The 12,966-nt window shown below is 41.0% G+C and overlaps 1 protein-coding gene across 8 annotated transcripts in view; it reads right to left on the bottom strand.

The window, feature by feature from the left end:
- Window positions 1-12,966, bottom strand: part of cpeb3 (cytoplasmic polyadenylation element binding protein 3) — a 50,104-nt gene that overhangs the window by 20,801 nt on the left and 16,337 nt on the right. For 5 of the 8 annotated variants that reach the window (XM_034302714.2, XM_034302716.2, XM_034302715.2 and 2 more), the window contains 2 exons: window positions 4,460-4,513; window positions 150-173 (listed from right to left, as the gene is read on the bottom strand). The exons of 1 other annotated variant lie outside the window; for it this stretch is intronic. In XM_034302714.2, the coding sequence (XP_034158605.2) occupies window positions 150-173; window positions 4,460-4,513 (78 nt within the window). The remainder of the gene's footprint in view (window positions 1-149; window positions 174-4,459; window positions 4,514-12,966) is intronic. 2 more of the 8 variants (XM_026932879.3, XM_026932886.3) reach the window with 1 other exon arrangement.

Here is a 12,966-nt window from a genome sequence, read left to right as displayed (position 1 = left end):
TCCAACCACAGCAAAATGAGGCAGACATTCAGTAAGCGTTCCCCCCACCCCACCCAAAAAAAAAAAAAAAAAAATACTTCCACCCTGGTACACAGACAGCTTAACCTGAGCAAACACAGATACAAAGAGGAGAGAAGACAGAGTGTTACCTCTTCTGCGACCATAACTCCTGGCTGTTCGGGGGCACAGAGGGGGAGAGAGGAAAACATACAGGGGACGGGGAGGAGAGAAAGAGAGATCAGAGATGGAATGATGGAGAGAAAGAAACAGACAGACAGACAGAGGGCAAAGGGAGAGAAACAGAGACATGGGTTTTGTGGGCAGACATTGAGAACAGTCACTAAGGCAACAGTGTAAGAGCACAGGCCCTAACACAGCTCTGTCGTTTTTGGCTCAGTCAGTCCACACACACACACACACACACACACACACACACACACACACACACACACACACACACACACACACACACACCGATCTGGGATGAGCTCAGGCACAGCTTGGCATAAGTAGGGCTGGGTAATTATCTATAATTACCTTATGAGTTGGAAAGGTATCTCAAGAATGCAATGAGGAAAGTGCTATCTACCCTCTTCCGCATACATGAGCTCACACATGCCTACAATTGGCTAATGTCTCTGTGATTGACAGGAGCGAGAGAGAATGCCATGCCTCTCATACAGACAGCATGGCTAATTTTGCTTCCTTGGACTCCCTGACACAAACGGCTGTGGCATCAACGGGACTCAAACGCATGATCTCTGGATGACAGGGTGAACGCTTTTCTTTTGCGCCACACAGGCAACCATTGCATAAAACAAAGCACTAGTACCCCTTCTTCACTCTTACCATAGTCCTTCACCCATGTTATACCATGTGACTTCATGCACACACTTCGCAAAGTGACTCTCTAGTAAAAAAGGGAGAAACAACGTCAACCCAAATGCCCACTTGTAGTGCGAAGGAACAAATATGTCCTAAACAATTCGTTATTATTATGTACTGGGTATTAAATTCCCAATTACTAAACAAACGATGACTAAACGAATGAATGGGGCGAGTCACCCTATGTTCATACTAGCAAGTGACAAAGCAACAGACAATCATTAATTTTGTATGTACAGTACATGCGCAACACAGAGCCTACGAAGGCCATAAGTGACAAATTACAAGTGACACAAGTAACTTGTCAGTTTTAGTGTGAACGTAGGGTTGGTCATGTTACATGCTGTATGTTTTTCTCCATGTGAGAAACAGAGACTTCTATAAGGTAGCGATCTACACAGAAAAGAGGAAGCAACATTCTATTTAAAAGCTACATTTAGCTATATTTTTACATTAATTAATTTGGCAAGCACTTCTATCCGAAACAATCTGAGTAGTTGGAGACTTGCTCAGTGATGATATCAGGATTTGAATCCTCACCACTGCCTCTGTCCCTGTTAGAACTATTTTTCTCCCAGAAGTTGAGCCTGTCCTATTACATGGAAGCTACCAGATTGGAAGAGTGAAGGCTAACACATGCGTCCTCTGAGACAGATGGATCCATGTGGTACATGCCTATATTGACATGGGAGAGAAGAAGGGTATCGTGTTCACCCAGAGAGCTATGCTCTCTTGAACTCTACGTCATGGCTGGCATTGCTGGCTTTGAACTTGTGGTCTCCTGCTGATCAGGCGAAACCTTAAACACACTCCCAGTGGTTGATTTGCATTTCAGAAAATTTTGCAAATTCTGTGAAAATGCTGGTGGTCGAGCCGTTGTGCTCTGGGCTGAGTTGCCTCTTTTTGGGCTGCTTGTTGTACTTACAGTATATATGTTATACCCAGTTACACTAAATATATTTTGGGATTTTCATCCTCCATAACAGGGAATAACAAACATTGTTGTACTTGGAGCTGAGACACTAGGTAGTATTCAGCTAGGTAGCATTTCAAACCCTTTTCCCTGTACGTTACACATTTCCAACTCTCTGTTAGCATGTTAATAGTGCATAGGTTATTTCTGCACAGCCTCTAAACCCCAGAGCAACAGAACAGTGTGGATCACATCGTCCTGTTAGAGTCTGGCAGGAAGGGCGCTAGGCTTGAATAAAGCTCACGCTGACTCTCGTAGAACAGAGCCTCCAATGAGCTAAAGAGTCTCTCAGCATGCTTCTTTATAACACCCCCTCCTCAAAGCAAAGCCTCCAACATTGCCCAATTGTGTGGCATTCTCACTGCAGGAGGACAATATTTATTCCAGACTGGAGCATCCCACATTTAGGTCTTTTTCATTTAAAGTGTCGGTGTGTGTTTAGCTGCTAAGAGCAGACATAAGTCGCCTGATGAGAAGAGGTCAGGGAGTCTAGAGTGCCTAGCAACAAGAGGGAGACGAGTGAGAGAGAGAGAGAGAGAGAGAGAAAGAGTAAGAGATATGTGTCTTGTGAAACAATATTAGCCAAGCCAATGAGTGTGAGAGTGTGGGGGAATGTGGTCCAAAGAGTAAGTGTTTCATAAAGTGGAATTTGCTTTGGGGCAATTGGTAGAAGGTTAAGACAACCGACTGGTGAGCTTATCTCTGTGAGAATAATTGCTGTCACAATTTAAGAGGACTCATGAGAAAGAGAAATCTGTGGAGTACCCAGCACTGAGGTTGATCTTGGCACAGATTTAACAACAGTGACAGTGCAAGTCACAGTGTAACTGTAGGAAGGCTCTTTTTGAATACACACTGCCTTGAGAGTTCTTAAAACGCCACTCGGCACGCTGATACCTCCTACCTCAATTAAAGCAAGTCGGCTGATAGTATCGCACTAGTATTGTGCCAGAATATTCACATTTAATTATTTCCCCCTAACTAAACTAAAAAATGGCTTTTCAGCTATTCGACATGTATAATCATGACATTAATATATTGAGATGTAGCTCTTTTTTGAAGTTATAGTTAGTGATTTTGATGGAAGGTAACTGAGGTTTTTTTTTTTTTTAAAAAAAGAAAAATCCACACTAAAGAACTGTGGGGAATAAAATCCATCTGCAAAGCTAGTTCACAAGTTAATTCCTGTTATCACTTACATTACAACAGCTATCAATTACGTTCCAGCATGCCTCTCTCTTTTCCTCTCTCTTGAAGTTAATAGGACAAAAATGCAGCATCACATGTTACAGGGAAACCTCTCTCACCGATAAAGAGAAGTACTTGGACAGATATTAGTGTTCTGACTTAAAAACGTGTCGCCAACTTTTAAAACTAGTTTTAAAAAATGACCAAAAAAAAAAAAAAAAAAAAAAGACTATTATTGTATACTATTATTGTAATCTTTGTGAGAATGTGAGAAACTAACTGGACCGATATTATCTATGATTTCCTTAAGGGAATGTGTGGTTGCAGGTTTTCATTCCAACCAAGTAGAAACGCATCAGACCATTATAGAAGTAGATTGCATGCGAGCTCCTGCTTGGCAGGAGTGAAAACCTGCAGCAACCCCAACCATCTGAGGATAATACTGCTAAACCCTGAAATATTTGACAACCCTAGGAATACTTTGCTTGGAAGCTACATCCCTACATTATAGCAGTACATTTACAAATGCTACAAAAGCAACCAGAGCAAACAGTGGTCCACATGCAGTGTGTCCATGGGGAAGTATTCCCTCTGAAATCTTCAGTAAGGGGCCTTCTGAAGGCATGGCAGTGGGAGGAAAAGAGTTGGCTCTGCGCTTACCCACTAAACATTAGCCCTAAACCAGACGGATGCAGCACCAGGCCACAAAAATGTCCTCCATCCACTCCGCCTGACTGAGACACACACACACACACGAACACACACGAACACGCACAAAACACCAACTGACAGAAAACAGCAGACACCTCCTGGGTGCCTCAGGCACTGTCATACATTCCAAACCCCATGCTAAAGTGTGTCAAGCACACAAGGGTGTGTTGATCAAAACCAGTCATTCTTTTGGAACCGTCTCAAATGCTTAGGGCAGCGTCCCTCTCTGGATGCCCCCTGTGGCTATGAGGCACCTGCTGAAGGGGACAGAAAGGATATATAGTGTTTCAAGGCTGTTATTTTAGTGCTCATGAGCGCAGGCTCCATGCAGCTCTGCTCAGCTGGCACTAGTGCTCTTGAAGTACTCAGAAACAGAGCCATGAGGCAGTATTGTGAACTATGAGACACACAGCCGGGAGTTCAGGCTATGTAAAGGTCAAACAGACAGGCAAAAATGAGCCAGGCTTACATCCAGCTGTTCTAAAGAATAACTCCATGAAACTAAATGGGGAAACGTATAACACCAATATTTATAGACAGACATTTTAAAATGGTCCATTTATATGTATTTGGAGCAGATTTGCCATTAAGAAGAGTGCATATAACCATAATCACAAACATTAATGAATACAGTAAAAGTGTATTACATTGACAGCACAAATGCATAATTCCGAAAGAAGGGAATGAACAAAAATCACTCACTCAGTGGCATTATGTGTTCTGCTGCTGGGTGGTGAAAGTTCAGACCCATGCGTCCTGGGGAAACACAACAAAAGAAGACAAAAGTGGTCAGGACTTAGATAAAACAAAGCAAAATACCAAATAACATGATACTTGGAAGCTCATTTACTCTAACTATATAGTTTAATACTTACCTGACTCCGAGCTCTGTGTAATAGCGCTATTCAACCTTTTACTTATTATTGTATATACACAGAAAACAAAGTCAGGCCAGGTTTAAATTCAAGTTAAAATATCTAATCTAATGTAGACAAGCTACATCATAAATAACATCACAAATAAGTTTTTTTTTTTTTACTCTTTTAGAAATGGGGTAAGAATTCCTCTAATATTTGCAGCTGTAGAGGACGTGAATATGCATGTGTTTGCAAAGAGCCCGAAAGGAAAGGGCTTATGGGAAATCACAAAGACATGCACATCTCTGAAATCTCATCATGTGATGCTGCTCATGAGGCAAATGCTGACTAGTTGTGCAAGGAAGTACATCCGATAGCTGTGGGGGTTGGAATGAGACCCACCCAGAATTCAACGAAGTACAGTACATGCTAAATAGGCATGACAACAGAACAACTGCCTATAGACTGTTCCCTGTGGAGTAAAGTGTAGCGACAAGATCAAGGAAAAAGTAGCAGCAAGTTTTTAAAAAAGCCAGATTGGGAAATCCTTAGTTTTTCAAATGCAACATTATTGCGCAAGTATGTTGGAGAACAGCTACTGAAAGTCTGTGGATCATGCCTGCACATTCACAGAGGCATAAGTTGAGTACAAGTGAGCCTTTAGTATAATTCAGCTGAGGCAAAGGCATAAAGAGAGCTTCATAGCTCAGACAATGGAGAGGAGAATGCTGGGAATTTGACAGAGAATGCATTCTGTGCCTGGCTCAGCCACCCCAACCCCATCCCAGCCAGCGAGAGAGATGTGCCATCTGTAGCAAGAATAAACTTCTGCCTCTCTCTTTTTCTGTCTCTCATACACACACACACACACACACACACACACACACACACACACACACACACACACACACACACACACACACACACACACACACACACACACAAAATGCTCTGGCATCCAACCCTGCTCAAACAGTAAAGTGTATTATGTTTTGTTCGTTGCGGAATTGTTCATAACTCTCTTCAAAGCTCGGTGCTGTTGACTTGCAGTTATTGTCACGGCCAAGTGACAGAGTTAACGACACACCCTGTGGTGTCCTGTGAGATTCTCACGGGGACGCCTGCAGCCTCAACAGGCTCTGACTGGCTTGTATGCAAACACAGCAGTGGCGATAAGGCACCTGTGTGAATTTGCACAGTAGGGCCACTGTGAAACACAGGCACTCCCGCAGATGAAGCCTCGAGCCTTCAAACTTTTAACTTGATCATTTTGACACTTGCAGCTCTCTTGTGCAACACACTGCAGGTTAAACTGACTCAGCATGTTAACTGCACTTTATCAACAACACAAATGAAGAAAAAAAAAGGTTTGGTTTCCCAGCCTGTACAAAACCTCTGTATTACAGCTGTATTATTTCACGTTTTTTTTTAGGGTTAAATGACCCTTGAGTCCACTTGATTTAGGAAAACAGGATTTAAACATGTTCATATCATTTACGGGCTACTTTATTTTCAATTTAAAAAATATATATTTTTAAAATAAATAAAATAATTATAAAAATATACACATTTTTTATTTAGTTTATTTTGTTTTAATTAATCATAAATTTTCCAAATATGAAAACCAACAGAAAGTTTCCTTAAAGTGTTGTCATAAGATTCAAACATATACAGCACATACACTTACTGGCCACTTATAATAGAAACACCTGTACCCCTGCTTATTCACGCAATTATCCAATCAGCCAATCACGTGACAGCAGCATAGTGCAGTGCATAAAATCATGCAGATTCTATGGTTGTTGGTTCCGAAGGGCTGGTCCACCGAGTGGATGTTCTGCAGGTGGAAACACCATGCTGATGATGAGAGAGGTCAGAGGAGAATGGCCAGACTGGTTCAAGCTGACAGAAAGGCAACAGTAACTCTTTACAAGCATGGTGAGCAGAAAAGTATCTCAGAATACAGAATACTTCGCACAACCTTGAGGAGGACGGGCTCCAACAGTCCAGGCAATGTATATATTATAACTGTAACATAACACATTATAATCAGTGTCTGAGGTAGAATTTGCTTAGGTACATACAAACACCTTTAATAAGGCCTAAGGCCTGTGTTTGTCTGACAACTGCAGAAGACTGGGTAAAGACTACATATATATATGTGTGTGTGTGTGTGTGTGTGTGTGTATTCAAACATGATATATGATGATATCAAACAAGGTTTTAGAATGACAGATGAAAATAACTGGCAAACACCTGACTGACAGATAAAAATATCACATCTATCTACGTTCTGTCTCCGACAGCAAACACCACCCTTTTTCTGGAGAACACAAATTCCTTCTACAACCTCTGTTACCACACGCCTGCTTGCCGACCATTACTGAACACTACAGTCATTGTAACTGCAATAAAGCCTGAAGCACTGAACAGCCACTGTTGCATCAACAGCAAACCGACTCTGAATGTAATGTTACTTATTGTTTCAACACGACTGTAGTTAAGTCCAGGGTAAACAGGCCCAAGCAGCATTACCTCACAGTAACGGCTCTAAGGTCAGGGAGAAACTGATTCTCAACAGATGCCATCAGATCTACTGGTCTATCACTAGGATATTATGAAGATGTTCTTAAACCCTGCTGAATGGCTGAGGCTGAGTTAATCACTCCAGGCCAACAGCTCAAGTGATGAGTGGAAAGTCCAAAACTAAACTAGACACCAGCTATTTTATTCTATTTTTAAACCAGAGCTCTGATGCTCAGAAGGTGTTGATTAATTTTCTATAGCAGCATAGCCCCTCAGTAGTTCCAGCTGCAAGGTTTATACTAATGCACTCATTCCAATACATAATCATTTCTATAGGAACAACTTACGCAGGGACTTGTATGGCCAGTGCTCCACACAAACAGATTAAAAACATGTAACTGTTGATATGGTGAGGGTTCTGTGAGATGTTTATTTAACATTGATGAAAGGGTTTTCTTTCTTACTACCTTCAAGAAAGAGAGAAAAAAGTGCGACCAACTGTTTACAGCTGCTACAACGTAAGTGACAGCAGGAACTAACTTGTTTCCTGGATGTTGCACAACATTAAATGTAACTATAAACGTATAAGAAGTACAATGCATCATTCTCTAATTTAAAAAAATATAGCAATGGAAAAGTCCTGTAGTAAGAGAGGAATAAAACACTTCGGGATGTGCCGTTTTTGGAAAATAATCAACTTTGGGGTGGTAACAGTAACTCTGCTTCATGTTAAGGCACATCACCCCAGCTCATCATTGATTATTTTCCCATAACGACATGACACATCACGCTTTATTGCTTACTTATATGAATGAAGATTTAGCAGTTTTTACATCTAATACAATATAGTAGATTACATTGATTGTGCAATTCCTCTGCCATATTCTTTATTCATAGTAAATATTTGGATTTTTTTATTTAAAAAAATAAGTTCTTTGGTTTGCTGATTTTGCCTTGTTGTCACACACCCACATTTTTGTAGATAAATTGTAAATCAGAGGTAAATTTTCCTTCTTCCCCCCAACAAGGAACCCTAGAGGATGCATACTTTTGCACTCAAATGTATACAAGTTGGTCCCAGTTCCAGAACTTTCCAATATCAACACTATTAATTAATTCAGGATGCCAGACTGGAGACAATGGATTAACTCAACGAGCAAACCAGGCACTGTTTCAGTGTACATTCAATTCTTACATTCTCAAAATCTCCCTGAAATAGATCTGGGTATGTACAGAACACTGGGGTGTCAGTGATATTTCCTCTTCAGGGTCTGAGACTATACTAATTTAGAGTTTCCTCTTCCGTTCTGGCTATTTGATCAGATTACAACGGACATAAACGCTAACCTTTTTCCTTTTGCATAATGCCCAGTCAGGAATAGTGACCTTCAAAAAAAATATTCCTGGATGTGGAAACAACAGTTAATGTATAACCTTTGAGGACCAAGTGCTAATGCCTCTGTTTGCTAACTGCGTATGAAAACACACTTGTCCATTAGAAAGGGCATATATGTGTATATATATATATATATAGAAGTGAGATCCCTTTACACATCATGGACTTAAACCAAATGAGACGCTTGCGGTAGCACAAGCAGGCAGACCAAACAAACCTGCTGAGTCGGGAGATGCCAAACCTGTAATGAAGGGGTGACATGTTAAATGTGACCTGAACTACAGTGATGGTGCCAGACACTGACTAAACACTCCCATTAACTTAAAACCCATGAATTATTGCTTAGTAAATATGTGGTAGACTCCAGCTCTATAGCAATTTAGCCAATACAGGAAAACAATAAACATTACTTAGTATGCACAACACTTAGCCCTAATTTATTACTCAAATTTTGAATTAGTTCACTGATGTGCACACATCCACACTTCTGTCTCATTAACTCTCCTAATCAAGTCACTAACTCACCAAAGAAAAAACAGAAGTCACTTAAACACCAAGCGGAAAGGTACGAAATGCCAAACCCTGCAAGAGCATGCCAGAGAATGACATTAACAGTGCTAACGGAATGCAGCAACTGACTCTCCAGATTTTCCAACTCATCTCTAAAGTGCAGCTGTTATTCCTCAGTTTTCTGCCAGTAAGCAAAGGGCCGTTCTTCGTTCTTACATCATTAAATCTTGCTGAAAGGCCAAGACTGATTCATGTAATTCACTCAAGATCCACACACTTCATGTGTATGACGAGGGGAAAATTCTAGAAATTAACTGAACTCTGGTGTCATTTTTCTGTTCTCTATAATGAAGATTGGATAGCATTCCAGTATATGATGCAACTGTGCCAACACCACCACATTTACATATTAGAAAAAAAAACGCAGATTTGAAGGTTTACCATCACATGTGCTAATTTTAGTTGTCTAATGATTCTCAAACTTTTTGGAAATACATTTCTATAAATCATATTCATGATCTCCTTCCACATTTTACCACAGCATGGCTGAATGCTTGAATCTGATTGGTCAGAAGGTGTGCATTAGATGTGTATAACAGCACAGCTTGGAAAAAAAGCCTGTTCTGAGTTTAACATGAACGATGTATCATTAATATTCACGATCTTAAAGTCCTCAGGACAGAGTTCATGCTTCAGAGTTCACGCTTTCTGGTTTCTTATAAAATAACAAGCTTCATTTTTGGGGAAGAGAGAGAGAAAGGGAGAGGGAGAGAGAGAGAGAGAGAGAGAGAGAGATGATCAAGCAAGTGAGAGAGAGAAAAAGAGAGATACTGATGAGGGAATGACTGAATGACTGTTTATTGTGTAATCCTTTAATCTAACTATAAACCGTTATAATGTGCAACGTTTCGCATAAATGATAAACTCGGCAAATGACTGTGATGTAAGCAGAATAACACACTGCAGACTGTGCCGTTATATGAAAATAACACACCGCTTGTGCGTCGTGCCACATCACACCCCCCTGGCATGCATTATTTTTGTATAACAGTGTGGTCTGTTGTGTGTTATTCCTTACATAACAGCAGCTCTGACAGCAGTTCTGGCTGTAACATAAATGAGAGATTTATGTTAATGTGCTCATAATCTAAGCATGATAATAAATGGATTAAAACATGTTGTTATTAAAAAAAAAACATATTGATATGATGAAGCTTTCTTTTAGGAGATTTATGAAAGGATTCTGCACTATGTAATAGTGAGTAAGTTTTCCAACAGAGGAGGTTGCACATTCTCAGCAACATGACAAGCTGTGTTTTTCTGTCTTATAAATTTTAAAAAAATAAATAAGAGAGGCTGGTGAGGGACTAACTGTTTCTAGCTGTAAAACACAAGTGATAAATGGTCTTATGGATGTACCATATCAATACATGTAACAATAAATGGTTAAAAAGCATGAGGTGTAATTCATTAATAAATTAATGAAGATAATAGTCTTCATTGGCATATTGCTGTGGTATAAGAGCAATAAATCACTTCAGGATATGCCGTTATAGGAAAGTAATCCACTTTGGGCTGGTAATGGGATGGACTATTTTCCCTATAACAAAACGACCTGGCGTGTGTTACTCCTTAGACGTAAGAATTATTGTGGAATTTACTAATTAATGAAAAACTGCAGATCCTGGAACTGTATGGATAAACACCATTCTTCCAAAACATATTCGTGTTGTGTTTTGATGGTGGTGGTGGAGAGTGTTATTTAGAGTCATTTTTAAAAACACACACACACACAACCACACACACACAAAAGTGACTTTGCCCTGAGGGTCAGGACACACTGAACCAAATGCTCATGTATGACGGTCACAGCTGAATGTCAAACTAGCCCAGATTTTTCACAAAAGCTTCTCTTCTGGAGCTGAGCCGAACAGTTTTAGGGACGCAGAGTTATCCTTTCAATGGCATTTCGACCTGGACACATCCTGCAGAGCTAGACAGCTGTGCTTATTGCAAAACAAACTTTTGGTTTGAGTAATTTCATGGCACTGGTTTATGCTGATTAGTTTTACATTGAACGCACCCCACCCAGTGTCTTTTACTTTCTCTTTCGGCGGATGCAGTCAGCTTGGCTCGGAGAAAATGCTAGAGATGAGCAACATGGTTGATTAGCACTTGCACTAAATAGTCCAAAAACTTACACAGTTCCAAATTCATCCTATCGTCAGTCGACAGAATTGAGAAAAATGACAACTGCCAGTGTAACAAACTTCACAGGCAGGCAAGGAGGAGGCAAAACCCCAAGGAGGAACCAAAACCCCAATCCTGCAGGTGTAAGACAAACAGGTTAACCACTCCTCCTTGGCGTCTCCAGCCGCTCCTTTATCCCTCTCTCCCAGGCGGCTGGCAGCAACTCCTCCCCTTTTCAGGCAGAAGGCAGCCGGCAGTGACTCGCCCCTTTCAGGCTGACAGCAACGACTCCTCCGTCCTCCGGCAGCCGCTCCAGCACCACACTTCCTCGTTGCCGCGATCCTCCTGTAGCGGCGAGGGCTCTATGACAGTGCATCCCGCCTCCCTCCCGGGTTTCGGCACCAATGTAACAATCTTCAACAAAGGGCAAGGAGGAGGCGGGAACCGAGTGAACTCAAACATAAACGTTTAATCATAAACATAACAAACACAAACAGGAGATCAGTGATCATGTCCCTTTTATATATATATATATATAAATAAAAGGGACATGATCACTGATCTCCTGCACCACTTCTGGCTGTCACTGTAGTTTTAGCCTCCCTCTTCTGATTTAGCACCACAATGGGAAAAACAAATCATAACCATTCAGAAGTCTTGGTTCTAGATATGCTTCTCAACTTTGTAATGCAGAAATTATCCCTTTCAATGGTGTGTGTTCACTTTCTACATATTTTCAACTTCAGTCCAAGACCAAACACAAGCCTACTGCGCAAAACTGAACTAAACTGTCATGACGTGCAGTATCAGTGAAAGTGATCGTCTTGACAAGCGTATGTTAATGAACCTGTATTACTGGAAAATGAATTCCATTCAATGTTTCTTCGGTAATGCGTTTGTAAGTCGCTCTCTTGCTGTGGTCAACAACTAATTGGGAAAATTCTCTGCTCAGAACGTAAAGAATTTCATAAAGGACTCGACAAGTCAGAGCTTATTTTCTAAGCAAGCACTGAGTAAGAAATAACTGCTGCAGTTAAACTCTTTAGCCCTGGGGGCAGAAGGTGGATCATGTGAGAGGCCAGCATGTGTGAGAAAGAGAGAGATTGTGTGAGAGCGTGTATGCGTGTGTGTGTCTGTGTGTGTGTGTGTGTGTGTGTGTGAAAGTTCAAGCGTGTTGTCATTGTGTGTGAAAGCACAAGGCTGTGCGCATGTAAACACATGAGCCTCTATACAAGGCATCTTTGTGTTCGGTAGCAGAAACTTTTGACTGTGCGTCCCTGTTTGTGGCAGCAGTGAGACTTTAAGCCTGATCTTGTTGGGGACTGACCAATACCACAAGTGTGTTGAAAAAAAAAAAAAGAATATGTTTGTTCAGGAATCCCCTCTTTAGCCCCTCTTCTCCTCCTCCTCCTCATCAGCCCACTCTGCCATTCAGAACATGAAATCCCCGCACATTCCATTTCAATCAGATTAATGTGCATTTACGAATGAGAGCTTGATCACGAGAGGGGGTGAGAACAAACCCACCCTCCTCCTCCACCTCATATAGTCAAAACTTTCGTTCTTCGTTCTTCTTGCCGCTTCAGCTGAAGGCCCATAGGACTAGACAAGCTAAAAATACTCATTTTAGTTTTCTCCAGGCTTTACGAACCAACATGGGCTTTGCATTACAAAATGGATGTTTGTCAATGACAAGTTTGATAATTCACACCTCTCCCTCCATTTTTTTT

Source organism: Pangasianodon hypophthalmus, chromosome 3 (genome assembly GCF_027358585.1).
Source record: "Pangasianodon hypophthalmus isolate fPanHyp1 chromosome 3, fPanHyp1.pri, whole genome shotgun sequence".
Taxonomy (NCBI): domain Eukaryota; kingdom Metazoa; phylum Chordata; class Actinopteri; order Siluriformes; family Pangasiidae; genus Pangasianodon; species Pangasianodon hypophthalmus.
This window is presented reverse-complemented; position numbering and strand designations above follow the sequence as displayed.